This window comes from Boleophthalmus pectinirostris, unplaced genomic scaffold (genome assembly GCF_026225935.1).
Source record: "Boleophthalmus pectinirostris isolate CB_2022bp ecotype Guang Dong unplaced genomic scaffold, ASM2622593v1 HiC_scaffold_6, whole genome shotgun sequence".
NCBI classification, from domain to species: domain Eukaryota; kingdom Metazoa; phylum Chordata; class Actinopteri; order Gobiiformes; family Gobiidae; genus Boleophthalmus; species Boleophthalmus pectinirostris.
The window spans coordinates 21,781,442-21,801,689 of NW_026571447.1; the positions used below are offsets into that span (position 1 = coordinate 21,781,442).

Here is a 20,248-nt window from a genome sequence, read left to right on the forward strand (position 1 = left end):
ACAATGCAGAAAATACTGCCGACTCACAGGGGGAGCTGTAAAGACACGGGGTCTGCTTGTATTATTAAAACAGCTTTTTCTTTTAATGATGCGAAAATGCTCTTTTAGCTGCCTCCACACCACTGAGACGAATCACTGAGCTCAAACTTAATTTTAACAAGAGCTGTGTTACCACATTGTAAAACACACACACTGCATTATAGACATACAAGATATAAACATACACCTCCCCTCCTACTACGCTGAGCCAAAAAAACAAGACTATGAGGAGATGGCTATGCACCATCTGCAAGTATAACCTTGGCTGGACGCATCCTAAACATCAGTCAAACACATTACATTACTCAGTGAGGATGAGAAAAGGCTGAGTCATTGAGGAGAGCCTGACACCTACATCCACTCATCTACATTGTATTGCAGTTATTTCTCCTCATTGTCTGATGTGTTCCTCGAATGCATTCATGTGGAATACAAGAAGTAGCACAAATGGGGGTAAAATAATGCAGACTGAAAAAGAATAAAGACTACTGTGTGTGCATATGTACCACATAATACTTCTGCAGTATACAACATAATGCAACGTGTACACTATACATCTCTCCAGGGCCACTGTCTCTCATTAAAGAAGGTTGAGGGTTCTACCTTGGACTTGGCAGTTAATTGAATTCTAATCAAATTGAGATCTAATCGAGAATGTTGTGTGCTAAATGGCACTGGAGTGGGTGCTGTTTAAGAAAGTTCATTTGTATCTTTTTGTTCATGCTTATTAAGTCAAATTTTTTTCTCATAACCACACGACTTATCAAAATCTAAATCGATCAGTAAGAGAGAAATTAAATGGTGCCTTATCTCCCATTCCTTGTTACACCCCGCTTTGGGCTAGTTGCGTTTTTATGTGTCTGCACTTCTTATACGACTATAGGTTCAGTTTGGAAGCTTCAGCATGCTTCCACTGTCTAAAGATAAGCAGGTGTTCATGAGGTTGATCAATCTTGTCTTTGATCAGTGACTGTGAAATTGAACATCTGTGGTTTGGACATTTAATTTACTAACTATTCCAACTAATGTGCTTAGAACCAATAGTTATGTCTTGAATGTTGTAGAAATTTAAAGATGAATAATGGCTGTTACTAGGGATGGTAGAAGATCTATTACAAAGCTCTCTCATGGGGAAAAATGAAAAGATTGTGCACATATGTGGAGAATGAACTTTTCCTCCGCATTTACAAATGGGTCAGGCAAAGTGCTAGTGAATTATGTTTTGTGAAGCCTTTGTTCAAAAGAAGTTGTTTTACAATGACAACAAAAATATCAAAGAAAATATGAGACCAAGATTGTCAACTGAACCGGACTATTCATTTATTATTTATGAAGTCTTGTCGTGTTTCGTGGACTCAATCTTGTCTCATGTAATCTTATGGGAAATGTCTCATCCTGATCTCATGAGTTATAAGTTATTTAACATTCTTCAGCTCAAATGTAATCTGAGTACAGAAAAATAACAAAACTAAATCTTCACTAGTACAAGGAAAAATTACCTACGAAAAATATTGACCCCTTTCTGAATGATAGAACATATGGGCCCATCCCTGTTATTGACTTTTTTTTTCTATTTTTTGAAGTCGATAAAAGGGGTGTGCATTGCCACGAATTTAGCGATATCGTTCGTTTATCGCCAAGAGGGTTTTTTTTTTGTATATTTTACTAACTTATTTTGTTACAGCACTACAGTTTTGTTTGTTTAGAGGAAGGAAACTTGTTTCACACATTTGATATTTTCACTGTTTTGATGATTAAAATGTGCGTTTTTTATATGAACTTTGCACAAGAAGTGGTTTAACAAAGACTTTTAGTATGACAGCCATGATTTAGCCTTTATTTTTTACTGAACTGTATTGATTATTTAATTAATTTGAAATATATTGCACTGTATCGAGATATGTATCGTGATCTATGTATCGTATCGGCAACTTCTTTGATACTCAGCCCTGGTCATGATCATATCACGATATATCCTGATACTAAAACAAAGGATGATATTTTGTGATTAGAATATGAATTACAGATAATATTCTGGTCAAGTACACATTCACAAGAACAAAACTGAATGAAATGCAATTCATATTTTTTTTTAATTATGAGATATTTGCCAGTGTTAGTATTTTATCTTTTTAAAATCCAGAGTCAGACTCAGAAATGTATATAGAAATTAAAAGATACAAATTAAATCATTAGTCTATTCCAAACAGGCATGCAGAGTATGAGGAAGCACCAAAATATATCAGAAAACAATGAATTGGTATCTATCTCGGCTGATACGACAGTGGAACCAATATTTCACCCATCCCTGGTCAATAAGTATTTATCGTGACATGCATACTCATCCTCTTCCCTAAGTATTATTGATATTGTTAGGTTTACTTGAGCACTCCTGATGACCAAACCGAATAATCACCAGTATAGCCCAGCTGTTTGAAGTTCAAGTCGAAACATTCATGTGCAACTACAGGTTATCTGCCTAAACCCTCACCTCTGCTCCCACGCCTTCCCCAGGCCTGCCGACCTACACAGCCACCATTACGATCCATCACGCCCGCCTCCTGACCTTCTCATCATCGCCGCGCCCCGAGCCTTTACCCCCCTCGCATGTCACGCAATCTCACACTGACAAGCCCCTAATGGCGTCGACTTTTTCACATTTCCGACTGTTACAATGTGGAAAAATCACGCTGCGCACACAACACTGAAGCAATGCCCAAACCGCCATTACTCTTTTCAGACATGTACATTGCGTGCTCCATGTGATCCCAGTGCTATGGACTCCGGCTGCTTCCTGAACAAATGAAACCTTATTAATCATCATAGAAAACTGCAACAACAAAAAGGGAAAAAATAGATGCTTGGGCACGCGGAGAGGTGCATTATTCATTTAGCACCTCTCTGAATTGTAAATAGCTGCGTTCTCGGGCACAATCTGTGGCTAAGTTAGTCTTTGTATCAGGAAATTTATGTCTCACTCGGTGCTGATTTATCTGTTTTATGTTTTCTTTTTTTCCCTACAGCCACAGGGAAGCAGGCATCGCTTAGCACTAGATTAGTTATGGGCAAATGTGCTAATCTCTTGAGTCATGATTTATGGTTAACGATCCTATTTTGCACAATATCCAGATGCATATTTTGATGTAATTACTGAGCTGTGTAATTGGCTTTGATGCCATTAAACAACAAACATAGGTGAAGAAAGAGTGAGGACTGTGAGGTGCAGGGCCGGCAGGAGAAGTCTGCTGCATGCAAATGGGACCATCAAAAACAACTGATGAAAAAAGGTTCCCACGTCTCATCTCCATCCACACACTATTGCACGTTTGTTGTTCAAAGTTTATCTAATAGAGTATTTTGTGTTTGACACATTGGAATACAAAGCACTTAAGCCCTGAATGCAAAGAGAGATTAAATGTTAGTCTTTAAGCACTACTTTGGTGAAGTGAAGCTTGGCTAAGCGGCCCAGGAGCTACATGTCAAGAAGGGCCTTGTATTGGAACTGTTCTGGTAGTACAGTAAGTGTCCATACCATGTAACAACTATATGTTGTGACTTAATCTGTGCAGTACTAACCTTGTTCTGGTGTACAGTAGCCTCATACACCAGAATGAAGTTAGGGTTAGTTAGTTAAAAGATTATTAATTATATTTTTTGTGTTTCTGGAGCGTCATCAAAGACGATCAAAAATCCACACATGCTACACTATCTATGGACACCAGATACCAGCACAAGAAACAAAAATTTAAATAAAACAAACCTGAATCACTGATTATCAATATAGTCATTAATTAACCCTATGTGGCTCGTAGTAAAGTGTAGTAGAAAACAATTCTACATACATTTGACAGTACTTTTTTTTAGATGACACTCATTCTGGTTTAGCTATTTTTTTTTATTTGTTCTGTTTTTTTCAATGATTACTGCGTATGCCATTTACTTAGCCTTTAATTACATTATTGCTAATGATGGCAGAGTTGTGTTGATACTGCAGGCTTACGCAGCTGTTAGCTGATCTAACACTGTACCAAGGCTTTTTTGACACAGAAAACAACCAAGCTCTTGAAAACACCTGCGGTTTCACAAAAGCATCTTTGAGATTTTCTGCTATCATCCTTAAGCTGTACTTTGGTATCGTAAAGCCAAACTAAGTATCAGCAGGTAGAAAAACACAACCTTGCCCGGCAGTCCCCACCTCACGCTGAGAGGATGTTGTCTGCTAGAAGACCCTGCAAGGCATTTTAGAGGAACTGTTAAAAAATAAATACCAAAAAACAAACATGCTGCCTACTGCACTTTGTCAGAGAGGTGCATTATGGGAGAATATAGTTTCTTACTTTGCAAATACTGACCTCAAAAAATATTGATTTATCTGCCAGGACATAAAACACATAAGATTTCCCAATGCCACTCAAAAGCAGTGTGTGAAAATAGCTCAAAAGTCAAAGGTGGCTTCTGTAATGATGTCTTCAAGCACACAGAATAATTAATTCCATTTTAGTTCATTTCAATCAAATTGTCATCATCGTGCAATCACTTTGAACCATTTGACAATCAGAAACAAAGACTAAAGAAAGTGTTTACTTTAATGTTTATTTTTGAAAGGTGGAGCACAGGTTTCCGACAGTTATTATTTTCTTGTTTGAGAATTTGCATACATGTATATATTTGCATGCTGATTGTGCTCGAAAAAGTGACTGGGCTTTGAATAAAAACCTTCTCATATCAACAAAGGATTTAAGAACACATTTATGTATTTATGCAGTCAGGTACAGATGCATTTTGTGTTTTCACTGCTTAATTCTGTTTTATGTGAGTCTCTCTGCCATCTTGCCAAATTAACAAGGCTTTTAGGATCTCTGGAGACCTGATACCTCTGATTTACTGACTGTCACACCTCCACAAATCACTCTGCCCCTGTCAGCACTTTTATATCTCCTCCAAAATCTTCCCTTTTTATCGCTATGATCTGATTGGTGGTTTTTAGATTCTAGAAGGTGATGTTATAATTCCAGATGGGGGGCAAAGACAGATTTTCCATTATATAGAATTGTATTTTCTTTGAAATATTCAAAATGCAAGTTGATAAATATTGAACCTGATCATTTATATTAGTGACGAGACCATAGACTGTATATATAAATGGACATGGGTAACCCGCTGGTTGCTGCATTCCAAATAGGAAGTGAGCATGGGGGCTCTTCCGGCTCCTTTGACTCCGTTGTTTGGTTAAATAAATTCTCATTCTTAATATGGAACTGGCTCCAAATTCGCCACTGTAACAAATCACTTTTTTTTTTTCTTTTTTTCTTTTTTTTCATTTGACTGGAGCCGAACACTATGGGTGACATCACACTCACTTGCAAGTGTGCAACAGAAATGAGCATTTTATCAAAATTAATTTTAGCTGTCCTACATCTGTATTAAATATTACTGGGCTATTGAATGTTGTAATGTCACCAGAAACGATACATCTGGAGCTCACTATTGTGCATGCATGTGCCTGTTCTCAAATTACAATTTCAACTTTTGCTACGCTTCTGTTCAGATTTTCTCACTTTTCGAAGCCTTCTATGTTTATTTTATAAATTCTCTTCATAGTTTTATTATATTTGCTCTAACTTCTCTTCGTATTCTCACTTGCTCTTATTTGCTCCATGTTTGACAAAGCGTTCTGACCTTGAGTCTCGCACAATTATAATTTCAGACTTGTATGTATAGACTTTCTGCAGCACTTCGTTTAAATATAACTTTTAATCTGAGGTACGTGTTCTTTCATGTGTGGATGACTTCAGTTAACATCTGTTCACTGTTAGTACCAGAAGTCTGACTGTCTTGTTTTTTGGTTCAGTATTACATACAGATACAGTCAGAAGATACAACTGATGAATGTTTATGTTGATGGAAATGTAAGGTGAAACATGGGCTGTTTATTTTGTTAGTATTACTCTATATTAACTTTCCTCAATATAATTAAAGTAAAAATTACAAAGCCGTGAATGTGAAAAGTTGTTATCAGCATTTGGTCTGTTTTTGTTGACAAACCGCTGAACAAAAATGTCTCTCGCAATAATGCTCAATAGCTGTGTTTACCTCAAATATTGACTCTATTATAGTAATGATAGAGTTGTGGCGTCTTGGCTCTGGTCTGATACCTGGCTGTTTGTGTGCAGTACCTCCAGCGCAGACAGCAGGAGAACGCTCAGAGACAGAGCAGAGGAGAACCCCCGCTGCCCGAGGAAGACATCACCAAAATGTTCAAGCCCCCCCAGCCCCCACCACGGATGGACACACTTCTTATCGCAGGTAAGAACTTGTATCTGGTACAGCACACAGTGGGCTGCATGTAAATGTGTATCAAAGTTTGTGCTGTACTAACATTGCATATTGGAGTTGCATGATTCTTTCTACTTAGAGACGCTGTAACTGTTTAACATTTTGAAAAACGGAACTAGTTCATTTTTAACCTTTTCGCAGTGGCCCAAAGTTATTTCTCTCTCTCTCTTTTTTTTTTTTTTTTATTATTCACCGCACTGATTTATAAACACATTTTAAAATTTTCAGAGGCCAGAGCAGAGTTTTGCCATCACATGACTGCCAACAATAACTAGCATGTTAAAAGAACACCAGTCTTACTTCCTGGCTTTGTTTCTCCACTCCCCACTTTTTATACTGGGTTTAGAACAAAATTGGAAGATGTTTATTTAAACTCTAGCTCTGATACTTATTGAACATGTGTTTATTTGTAACAAAACTGTATGTCAAAAGCTGGTCCAAATATTTTATATATAATTACAACAATATTTCACACCGTATACTTTATGATTTCATTCAGCCCTGGTACATCCTCTTTCTTTCTCTCCCAACCTTCCCCCGCCTTTGCTCTGCTCACTGGAGCTCAGGTTCTGTTTTGTAATTATCTCCACCATTATGGAGAAATTACATTAATCTAAAGTTTATTGACTCAATCTTCCAACTCCACCGCCCCTTTTTGCTGATTCACACTGCTCCACCGCCTCCTGACAACATCCTGATCCTTCCGTTCCCTCCACGCCCCTCTAATTTGATGTTTTGCTGCTGCCTGCTGCACTTTCCCCTCTCCCTCTCTCTCTCTTCCTTCCTCCCCCGCCTGTTGTTCATATATGCATGCGCTGAGGTGAGGTGGGGGCTTGTTTGTCATTTTCTCTGTGCGTGTGGGTGCACTTGATTTCATGTGGTTTCTTTCCAACAGGGCAAATTAACAACTACTGCCAGAACGTGAAAGAATTTACCTCACAGAACCTGGGAAAGCTGTTCATGGCAGAGGCTCTCCAAGGCCACAACTAGAAATGAGACAGACAGCCAAACATCTGAGAGACAACGCGAGCGCCATAAAGAAAACCTATTGCTTCACAATATCTCCATTGTTTTTACTTAAATATTGGCCACAAAATTATCAGATTTTCATTTAAATAAAAGGTCATTCCCCTGGAAGAAGAATTTCAGACTATGTGTTTTTCTTGGTAAATTTTTGGTTATTTTGTCACCAACATCTTCACCCATCTTGGGTTTTAAATACTCTTGAGCTAGAGAAATTGTGTGTGGAAAGGGAGGTCTTTCCTCCCTGTTCAGACCGCTGCCTCTGTGACCTGGCCCTGGATAAAGTGGAAGAAGATGGATGGAAGGAAGAAATTCACCTAACACAAGTTTCAAAGCCTGGTGGGTCCCGGGAGAGCATTATTTAAACTTATTAGGCAGTGTCACCACAAAGTAATGATTAGAAAGTTTTCCCAAGTTTTTAATTAAAAAAAAGAGCATGATCATCTGGCTTTGTCATTTTAGAAAATGATTAATGAAGAAGTATCCTTAAAAAGTATTGTTCAAGTACCGGAACAAAATACAGTTCAACTCTCCCATCTGTATCCTGCTCCAGTTGAACAATTGAAGTCCTACATGCAAAACTGTATGACTCTTTATTTCAATAAGCTTCCTCCTATTAAATCTTTTTCGAGTTTTATGTCCTCCATTTAGCCACAACATCCTTCTCCTGCTAATTGCACCATATTGTAACTCTGAATTCCAGCATCATTTTGTGTTTTGTCATACTCAAGTTTTGTTGAGAAAATGCAAAACTGGGGCTTGGTTGCATAATTCAGTATAATTAAACTGGTACTTGCACGTAACAGCAGTGATGAAACAAGCTCAGAAACACAAGCAGGTGGAGGCCATAGCGGTAAATTCGTTCAAGTGTTGTTTTAGACTGTGGTAGAAATTGTTACCTTGTGAACAGTAAGTAAAGTGGCTGTTACTCATCTCAACCCTCATGGTCTCACTGCACCAAACAATATTTTTAAAGCTTTTCCCCCTTAAGGATGATGGAAATTTATGTTCAATAATCTCCTTTTGTTCTACTCCGGTAGCACTTGGCATCTGTCTATTCTGAGGATTTAGAAAGATGATCTACATAATAAAATTGGCACAGTTTGAAGATATGTTTTTAGATGGAGAGCTGTGGGGTTTGCCAAAAAGTGGAATGAGACTGTCACCTGCTCTGGCTGTGATTTCTCGACAGTGTTTTGCCAAAATCGACTAAAACTGATAAGCACTTTTGGAGATGCTGCTAACAGAGGAAGTAATTAATAATATTGAATTGGCAGAGAAAGTGCTTTGTCTAATGAAAAAAGTCAAATTGGCTTTTTTTGATACGCGTCATGCATGCAAATAAGAAAAGTTCAAGAATATACAAACATTTATTTTGAAGTCATTGGTTTTTTATACTTGGCTTTGGACAGTTAAGTGTACATTTCTGCATACTATAGAACAGGGGTGAGCAAACTACGGCCCAGGGACCATATGCGGCCCTTTAATCTTTAATCCGCCCCTCTGAACTTGGAATAATAATAATTTTCAGTGTTTTAAAAGTCATTTCAATAAATAGTAAATACTGTGGGACTTGAAAGACAAATATTTTGTTGTAATGATTTTAATTTATGGGATATTTCAGTAACATGGGATATGTTTTCTACATATCCCATGTTTTTTCTCTTATGAGGCAGATTACAAAAAACCTCCTTCCATCTGCTCCTGATTCGGCCCTTCCTTCAAAATTTAGAACCCTTTATGGCCCAGGAGTCAAAAAGTTTGCCCACCCCTGCTATAGAACGTGCATGTTACAAATACAATAAAGCTTTTTACATTATGAATTATCCGTATATGTATTTTAGATTTCTTTATTATTAGTATTTAGTGTTGTTACAATACTAAAATTACTAAGGAATAGACTCGCTACTCAACACCCATCTCAATACCACGATGATGATGGAAAAAAAAAACAACAGTCTTGACACTTGAAACTCAAAACATTTTAAATTTAATTTTCAACATTAAATAATAGTATTTTGTTTTATATTACCATGCGGCCTAATATCTGTTTAAACCCTCAGTCGTCCAGGTAGGTCCTCTACATGGGCGTATACCAGTCAATATGGTCATATAATCACTGTTCGGCAAGTTACTTTAAAACTGTAATGTGTTATTTATTACTTATTACTGTCATTTCAAAGTAATTCGTTACATTACAATATTACTGTATATTTAAAATGTAAGGCAAATGTAATACATTACTTTTATAATGCATTACTCCCAACACTGCTTATAATTGATACAAAGCAAGATCATTTTAAAGCTATTCAGGAAAGGTTCTCCTGTGTACTGTGAATATGACGTTTGTTTTTTTAGTACTGATGCCTGCTCACATAAGTATAAAGTTCTACAAGTTTTTGTATCAAGCAATATATGACTTTCGATACTTTTGTCACTCCTGTTAGTATTTTTTTTATGTACTTTGGTTCTACAGTGTGCTTTGGGTGTATAAGTTGCCAGTTCCGTGATGAAAAATGTAAGATAAAGACACTTCATTATTAAAAACATGTTTTAATATTTCTTTGAAGGTAGGGACTGCTATTTACCAGCTTCTAAAACAGTTGTGTCAGCCTGTATTGTGCTCATTAGTTAAAAAAAGACTGAATTATAAATGTTAACTGAAGGGCTTATTTTCACCAAGTCCACCTCTGACCACATTTTCATTACTGCCTACAACAGTTACCATCTGCTGAGAGACGTTAAGTGCATTTTAGGGTTATTTCACAATTTAGTGTTGCCATCGAAAGCCTGCTTTTGGAGATATTTGTTTATACACTACATCACTGAGCAGGTGCATAAGGTAAGCTGAAAAGTATAGCTGCAACTCCAAATGGGAAATTATAAAGTTGAATCTCATAATGGTGCAATGAGTTTGATTATGCCATTAAGTTTGTCGCTGGCCCTGTTCCAGCTCAGATGAATTTGGGAGGTGGACGTATATATTCGGGTACATTAAATCCAGTAGATGTAGATAAGTCAAGCCTACATAGTGTTTGTAATAAATTAGATTGACAGGTAAGATTCAAATAAGTCAGCCTGATTAGGCACTTTTATATTACACATCAAAGGATATGTAACCTTTCTAATGTAGGATCAGCCTGCTTGACTACATGGAATGCTGTTGCCTGCAATGTTTCACAGTGTGGCATTAAACTTCTCTCTAGATGACTCAATAAACACCTGTAATGGGATAGTTGCAAGCACTCACCCAGTCACACATATTTGTACATCCGTGTACGCAAGCACTGGTGTATGGTGAGTAAAGTGTCTTGCCCAAGGACACACATGGCATTCATCTGTGGGTCATTGGATCGACTGCTCAGCCAATAATTCTGCCAATAATGTTTATGTCGAGAGTGGAATTCAAACCGCCAACCTTCAGATCAGTTTTTTCACAACGGCTAGAAGTGCTACGCTGTAGGGTAAATGTCACTTACGTTGATGCTTTTTTATGGCAAAATGTCTCGCATATTTTCCACCAGCTTCATAAATCTGGCTACCCATCACCAATTCTTCATCCAACAAGGTCCACAAAGGACATATTCTGTCCTTGAAGAATTTATCCACAACTATTAAGGTAAGAAAGACGAAAACGTAAAGGCAAACAATGACCAGCATTAGTAAAACATAAGTAATAAGTAATTTGTTATTAAGTAACTTGTGAACACAGATTGATTCTACAATTAAAATTAAAAATCGATTTCATAATGTAGATATTAGCATAGATAGATTTGTGCAGTTTGAATGCTACACATGTTCACGGATTACATGTCTAGCATTTAAATCTCTCTGTCTATGCTAATATCTACATCATGAAATACATTTTTACTTGTAATTGTAGAATCAGTCTGAGTTCACAAGTTACTTATGTTTTATTCATTCATGACCATAATGTTAGTTTTGCTCAGGAGTAGTTCACTAATGCCAGTCATTGTTCACCTTTATGTTTTCGTCTTTTCTTACCTTGATAGTTAAATTCTTCATGGACAGAATATGTTCTTTGTGGACCTTGTTGGATGAAGACTTGGTGATGGGGCAGATTAATGAATCTGGTGGAAAATATGCAAGACATTTCCACAGATATTTTGCTATAGAAAAGCATTAACGTAAGTGACGTTTACCCTACATCACTGCTCTTCCGGTCGTTGTGAAAAAAGGTCTATAATGCCTTACTCTGAAAAATTCCAGGCAAAGCAATATCATCTCCATGAAGAAAAGCAGGTGGCAGACCTTTATACCAGAAAAGTTACATAGTACACCTTTTAAAGATGGCTTAAAATGTCTAGTACCACAGTGGCTGATTTGTGTAGTTAACAGACAAATAAGTAAGTTATAAGATGATAAATTGGACAAAAGAGTGCACTCACACGATCAAAACAATGTGTGAAGTCTTCCCCATATGTTACGCTCAGCTACAGTTGGTGTCACTTACCCTTGAAACTTCACACATGTTCATGTATAATATCTTTTTTTTTGATCCAGAGCCAAACTTGACATGATTTTGACGACGCTGCACTCCCGTTTATTACTGACCACTCTTGTGTAGTGTCCTTGAAGAGCCTCAGTCCATATCTCGGGCTGGTCTCTCTTGCACACTTCTCTGCAAATATTTCTGAAGTTAATGAGCTGTATGCTGTTGATCCTACACACAGCACCATCTCAAGATAATTTATGAAGCATGCAATCAGCCTCCACTCCAGCGCAAACAGGAGGTTCCAATAAGCTTTTCTATCTCAATTTTAATGGCCATGTGGTAGTGTGAGCATCTTAAGAAATTAATTAGTTTCCATTTTGCTATGTCCTCTGTCAAGCTTTTCTAACCTCTTGTAAAAAGGCAATTTTAAAAGGTGTGATTTGTGTTAGTTAACGTGGCATTACAGTTGGATGGTTTAGTTGTTTTGTAAGCACAACACTGACAAGAGTAATCTGAACAAGAGCAGGGCTTAAGTGAACAGTGCTTAACTATTACTCAAATCAAAATAATTTTACCATGACGCATTTCAGAAGATCACGCCAACAGTCAACAAATAATCACAGGCATTCACAGTACTGCAGCCCTAGCTAATACAATTATTTGTAATGCATATTAGCCTATAGGGAATTTTATAATTTTGTAATGACTAAACTTAATTAACCATGAAGAAATACTTAATTCATGACAGACAAATAGTTAGATGAGATCAGTGATGGGAAGAATGTATGTATGAAAATGTATTTAGCTAGAGAATACTGTAATACTGCGGACATGACAGATGATGATGATATATATAGAAAGTGAAGGACGCTCTATGCACAGGCAAATACTCTTATGTGTAAGTTTGGTTCTTGTACAAATTTTGTAAAGTTGTTATTGTTTAAACCATATTTTATACCGTTGTACACAGCCCACCTCTCGATTAATTACAAAAGCCAGTTTGCAAAGACTGCAGGTGGCCTACAATTGAGGAGGCGACGAAGGACGAGTGTGACAGAGATGTTTGTTACTGCATGAGTGAACACTTTGCAAGCTGCACTAAGAATTTAAATATACAGTTTTATTTAAAGGCTGAAAAAATCGTACAATGAAATAATAATGTCTCACACACACATATGAGATTCAGTGTAAGATATCAGTACAACATGTGGAGACACTGGTATGGTTGTCTTTTAAAAACATAAATGTTTGTTGTTTTGTATTGTCACTGTCCTTGTCTGTTTTTAAAATGGAGCATGACTCTGGAATAAAGATGATGATCATGATGAAGACTGATCATCTGCATTAAAATGTATTTTGTAACATTCTAGTACAAGATCCAATCAGAGTACTGTGTTCTGAATACTATGAGTACTTTCACACAGAGCTGCATTTAAATTATAGTGTAAAGAAGCAACATATGATTAAAAACAGCTTTAATTAGTTTCACTGCTTGTTATGCATTTATCGATGGCTGATCAGAAGGAAAAATCACATTTGCGCTCACCACAAGAACTGTGTTTTGTATTTTTGCTCATTAATTCTGTGCAGTTTGAAACCTAAATTGTGTGATCAAGTACCGCCATGTATGCCTTTGATTATTATTACTGTTACTCAAAATTAGTAGTCAGAATACATATTATCAGTACATGTATTCAGTTAATTTTGTGTGTATCTGTGTGTGTGGGAAAATCGAACACAATATAGTAAATAAATAAATAATGAATACCATAACTCCTAGGCAACATATTTTATTATATTACATTACATTATACATATTTTTCTCTTGACAGATGGCAGTTTTTATTATATCTGTGCTAATACATTTTAAACATAATTAGTCTATTTCCACAATGTTGCCAGATATGATGTGTATTTCCTCCACCTGCCCGCCCAGTGATGGATGGGTCATGCGTCATCTCCTCCTGTCCTCTCGTATTGATTCTGTTTGCTTCTCGTCTCGTGCCTGACCAGTGCGTGTCCATGTTGTTATGATTCAGATGCTGTTGTGACGTTGTGCCCTTGAAGAGGACTGGAGCGTAGCCTCAGTCCTTCCTTTATAATCTGAGAATGTGTGAGGAATGCCTAAACTCTAGTGCCCTCTACAGCACTCAGGCCTGGTGTGAACATGTCACTGCCCCCGCTGAGTGCATAGGCGGTGACAGTGGTTCATGCAGTATTTAAAGTGACAGACTAGTGCCCGCTGCTTGGTCTTTAGTGTGTAGTGTCCACGCACCAGGGCTCATCGCAGGGACATAAGCTGTGAGGGTGTTCTGTCTGCATTTCTAAAACATATTCAGTGGCGGAAGAAGTGCTCAATTTTGTTAAATAAAAGCACAGATACTAGAGCAAAAAATACTCAAGCAAAAGCGAAAGTATCACATCAAAAATCTACTGAAGTAAAAGTATTAAAGTACATGTATAAAATGTACTTAAAGAGTAAAGTATTTTGTGTAGATTTTCAGGTCTGATTAAAGCTTTAATTGTACAGATTTTGATACAGATTTGTGCTGAATTTTGTTCAACAGTAACAACTCAATAGATATTTTTTATTTATTTATTATTTTTATACTTTTGATTGCTATGTTCAAAATAAACTCTCAGCCTTTTCTACAGATCTCAATTAAAAAAGAAATAGTTCTGCATTTCAGTCCAGTTCTAAAATGAAGTGGCGTAGAAAGTACAGATACATCTTCTCAATTGTGGTGTAAAAGTAAAGGTAAAAAGTATCCACTGTAAAATGTACTTAAATAAAGTACAGAACATTATAGTATATTTAAGTACAGTACTTTACTACCTTTGCTTTGTTATGTTCCACCACTGGTCATATTAAAGCACCAGGAGGGATCGTAAGGCTCATCTTGTATGTGGGGTCTACTGATCTTGATTTGTGTTCTTCGGGCACCAGTTTTTTTCATTGTGTTGTATCTACCCTTGACATGTTTTAGTTGCACTCTGCTCCTTTCATCATGTGTCATGTACATTAGCCATATTTTATAACAAGCATTCATATGTACCATCACCAAGATGCTAGTACAATGCAATACAAACTTAAACAATACAAACTTAAACAATACAAACTTAAACAATACAAACTTAAACAACATATGCATTCTATTGATAAACGTTTCTGAAGGTAATCTATTATCTTTCATTTCTTTCAGTGTTTACACGGGCATGTCGTGGTCAGTGAATGACCCTGAGCTCAGAGCAGGTCTATACACACACGTGACTCCACATCCTCAATGATCTGCACATTATTCATTCACTGTGTGTATACTTACTATACTTTCTTATAAATTACGATACACTTGTTTAAGTCAAACAATGTCTATTTCCATAATCCCCTATTGGCCTTTGATTTACAATAGCGCTCCCAGCATTGAGCAACGTAAAAACATCAGTAACATCAACAACAAGCTTAAATTCTTTTTTTTCTTGGCCTGTTGATATGTTTGGTCAAACCTCGACCATTGACCAACCACCATCCCCCACATAGATTTTCCTTTGTAAATGATTTCTTTTTCTGCGGTCTCCTCTGTCTTTTTAGTGTTTGTGGAGCTTGCCCTAAAGTCTGTATTTGAACTGAACCTGCAAAGCCAATGAGGGCTTTAGCTGTGTAAACATGCAGCTGCAATAGGAGGAAATACTTAATTAGGATTATGGGATTTGTCAGTGCACTTTTTAAAATCCCAGAGAAGACACCTGTGTGCTGCCCTCGGGACAGGCCCTGGTCAGCCAAATATTATGTTCCAGTGTTCTAGTAAGATTTGTGTTTGTTATTTGAAAAGGGATACTTAAGTCTATTTTGAGTGAAAGTGCTTTATAATCAATCGTTATTACTGTTATTATTATTTTTTGTACTTTTATCAGCAATGAGCAGTAAGGCTTTCACACATAAGGAACTGTTACTAAATACTGTGATCCTTTATCCCCCTGTCCCTATAGTCAGAGGAACCACCATAAATCACACACTCTGTATACCATACTTAATAAAAGAATTACTGTACTATTTTTTTGTTCAGAAAAGTGACGGCTCTGGAGGATCTGCTGCTGGATGCTATTCTTGTTCACAAATGACTATCTCCAATAGTCATCCATCAAAAACATCCCTTCCAAGAAACCAGGCATAAACAAGGCAAGGCAATTTTATTTGTATAGTACAATTCGTACACAATAATTCAAAGTGCTTTACAGAATAAGAAAGACATTAAAATCACAAAACAAACAAACCAAAACATAAATAATCATCATAAAATTAGCATTAAAGGGAAGAGTGCAGAATAAAAAACTTTCAGTCAAACGCACAGTTAAACAGAAGAGTTTTGAGACTCGATTTAAAGGTACACCATGTAACTTTTTGGTTGGGGGTCCGTCACCTGCTTGTTGCTATGGTTATGTCACTGCTCTGCCTGGATTGTTCCACAGTATGACAATAAACTGCTCTGCTTTATATGTATTCAATTTCATGCAGTTACCTTTCCACAGATCTGACCTGTAACTTGGCCTGGTTTGGTTTTCATGAAAATGGAAAGGTTTAATGCCTTACTATGAAATATTCCAAACAAAGCACTTACTCCATTAAGAAAAGATACACAATGCACCAGAAAAGTTACACAATGCATCTTTAAACATTGTCAGAGCAGAGGCCTGTCTCACGTTCTTTCTATAACCTCACTTTACAAGCAATTTTCAGATTTCTTTAAAAAATCTTACACCAAAATCCAATTAATTAACCATAAGTGCCAATTCTACGCCTCATTTTTTCAGAATACAAAGCCTGGTATAAGATTATGAACAGCAGAATCGCCTGTTTGTATTTGCGCCTTGATAGATGAGAAGAGACATTTGTGATGGAGCATTGGATCAGTACAATACAGTGCCCCCTGCGGATCCATGTGACAGGCAGCGTATCATGGTTCTGAACAGCCCTCCAAACGCGCATGCCTCTGCTGTGCTGGGGATTAAACCAGCCCTATAATGGCCCGTGGGATTTGCGCGTCTACCGGGTGACAGCCTTCCAATTGGGTGGCAGGCAGAGACGGATTGCAAGTAGAACACAGAAGTCGATCTATACACTTGCCAATCACTACGCGCAACTATTGACCACCGGGAGATGCAGAAGATAAGGCAAATATATTATCTGGCAACATCACACATGGAGTAGGTTTGTGCTATATTAAACCATGCTGCTGTGTAATCCTATAACAGGCTTAATTCCTCCACTATCCCTTCACCTCTCCCTACCACTGGATATGCCGCCTCGTTCCTGTTTTGGGGATTTGCAAGAAGATTTTTCCACAAGAACTACTTTACATCTTCAACAGCTTTTCCATACAGGACCCACAGTTGCCATGGCGATATTGGAGGCAAGAAAAAAGAAACCATTAGAGGCTGAGGGAGAGGGGAAAGTATTGAGGATTGACAGAGAAATAAGCAGTTTGGTTATGTTGAGCTGATTCTATGGTTATCTCTGATGGTGACAGGTTTGTGTGAAAAATAAATTATACCCTGGTCCAAAGCCATGTCTGCCGGCCACTGATTAAATGGGCGCACAGTGATCAGGTACAGAAACATTGTGAGTCAGCTTTAAATGTAGACCCATAAGCAATAAACTGTCATTGCATTAACTTCACTGGCCAACACAAGCTGGTTCACTCTTTCCTCCTTTATGGAAGGATTTGAAAGATGTCATTTTATAATTATGACTCAGTTTTTAGTCTTGTGTATTTTTAAATGGAAAAGTCACATAAACACAATTAAGTCTAATTATGGCTGACGTCAATTTCATTTTGCAGTGGGGGTTCACTTGGTTATTTTAGTGGACCCAGCTTGAGACGTTTAAGAACCCCTGTTTGACAGCAAAGTAATGACATCGTACCTAAAAGTGTAATTATGGTAATTACATGATAATTATGCAGGACACATCTGTCATAGTACTTACTTATTCATAGTAATAAGGTTGTTCCTAATCATGTGGCCAAGTATAAAGACTTCGATGTTACCAGAAACGTTTAGGCTCATTCTGACTGGCACTGGTCTCCCACTCAGTGATCAGCCAGTTCCTCCTACATCCTGTTTGAATGCACAAGAGTTCAGATCACAAACAACTGTCTTAACTTGGGACCTGTTTTTATCTCCATGTTTGTTTTGTCTGATGTTTGGCTAATGTGACTTTCAGTCATGGCCATTGGATATGATGGAGATATGATGAATACGGTTCCAGACTCACTTGTCTTTGTAAAGTTTTGTCAGAGTGTCTGGTTTTGGCTGGCCCTATAACCACAGCGGTTCACCTTTGAGCTCTTTGACACAATTCTTTTTAATGGCGGTCTGCATTTCCATGCTCTGGGTAGGGCTCAGAGTCAAGTCATAGGGGTCTGCTATAAGCAGCTGAAATCATCCAAACATTGCAAATGTTTTGTTTCTAATAAATCATACTTGAATTATAGCATACTTTCTTTTTAATTATAAGTTTGACCTCAGAAATACACAAAAAGATATTCAGTAATTTGTGTTAATAGCAGTAGCAGCAGTTTGTGGCGCTGTGAGAGGTGGCTAAGCTCGAGAAACATCTCTTTATGTAACACATTTGGTTTGGCAAATGTTAGCAGCATTATGCTCAGCGGGGGGTGCAATCAGCCTGAGATATGCCTCCCTTTAGACACTGGATACACTCTCGACCTTTTCCCAATCCATTCTGAAGCAAACCCATGGAAACAAGGCTATTGTGTTTTTCTGGTTAGTATAAGGAAACAGAGCTGCAAAGTGCATTTATCCCTCATCATCCCAATAGTAAAAATGCCATTTCCACCATGCAAGTTACAATGTTTGAAGTCAGTTCTTACCTTTAAATCAAACACAAATGCTTTTTTTATACTCCTGTCACATTCACGCCACATGGAGCCTATATGATAAAAATATAATTCAGCGTCAACATCTGCCACCTGTGTTACTTGCACCTACTTTCTATGTGTTTTATAATTGATCTGCACACAGATATAATTGGAGCATAAGCCGATTGTGAAGAGTAGACTATCAGTTTCTTCACCACACTGCACCTGACATTCAGTGAACAGATTTCTTTTTCTTGGTTAGCCTATTTTTGAACTTGCTGCTTTCAGAAAGTCAACTTTAAGAAAGTACACCAAACTTTGCTCCTAGCAGCAGATAAACCTTGGTTATGCCTATATGATAGTGCAGATTTTGCCCCAGACTATATTTCACTTTTATGGGCCCATTTGCCATAGAAATATTATTACCACTTTTATGAAAACCTTCTTCTGTTCATCCATTTTACTCGCTTACCACATTCCCCCTAATGAAGGATATGCCAGGAAGAGTAATTTATTATAATTCCTGATCAGCTCCCCTCTGTTCCTTAAAGTGCGCTGATGCTGCGTTGCCCTGGGTGAGGTGATTGATGGGAGGCTGGTGACCTACAATAGGCACAAGCACAATTAAACCCTGTCTTATCTCCTGGTTGTGCATCTCAAAGATAAATGCTGATAGGACCCTCCCCTCTGGTGTTCAATCATGCACACCCCGCCTAGGTCGCTCTGTGTGTCCGAGCCATGACTGATGCATGCTGGGAATTTTCTTTCTGCAAGTAAACATTAACATTCTGCCTGCTCCGTCTGCCCCATGCTGACTGCCTCACATATTTCCATAGACAGTCCCAGGTACATGTAATGTGGTGGTTGTTATCTTGTCGAATAAAGGGCAATGCAAATGACTTGAGTAACTTCAGGCTAATGGTGTAATAGACTTGTCTGTTATGAGCAGGTTTTAGCAATAAGCTGCTATCACATTAACAAGACTGATCTCGATGTGAAGGAGAAAGAGCCCTATTTACAGCGTCTGGTCAGCTTGTGAGAAATAAAAGAAAGTCTATACTGTGGCCTGAAAGCTTTTTTTTTTTTTTCATTTTAGATGTTTTCATTGAACTGGAAACTGAAAATCATGTTACTCTGAGCAGGACTTGCATTTCCACAATTTTGACTCTTATTTGGTCTGGAGGAAGGGCTCCAAATTGTCTCCAAATGTTGTCTCCAAAGAAATTTTATTCTTACGATAAAATAATCCACAGTAAAAAAATCTGTGGAGAATGTTCCAAAGTATGGTGTTAACCTACTTTCAGGGAATCATGCTTGATGTGACACCCATAAAAATTATGCAGTGTTACTTTAAAGGTGCGCTGTGTAACATTTCTAGTAGAGAGTGTTTGTCTCAATGTAAATCTTATTGCTTTATCTAGAATGTTCCACTATATAGATTCATTCTATCAATCAGAAGAGTGAAAAGCAGGTTACAGCAGTATGCTACATTACAGTTCAGATCTGTGGAGAGTCGCCT

General features: G+C 37.5%; 1 protein-coding gene across 1 annotated transcript in view; it reads left to right on the top strand.

Moving 5' to 3' along the window:
• The window catches only part of LOC110171598 (eukaryotic translation initiation factor 3 subunit H), a 52,914-nt gene extending 45,396 nt beyond the window's left edge, over positions 1–7,518 (top strand). Inside the window, exons 7-8 of the mRNA XM_020937335.2 lie at positions 6,213–6,345; positions 7,271–7,518. Coding sequence (XP_020792994.1) covers positions 6,213–6,345; positions 7,271–7,365 — 228 coding nt within the window. The 3' untranslated portion in view covers positions 7,366–7,518. The remainder of the gene's footprint in view (positions 1–6,212; positions 6,346–7,270) is intronic.
• The last annotated feature ends 12,730 nt before the right edge of the window (positions 7,519–20,248 follow it).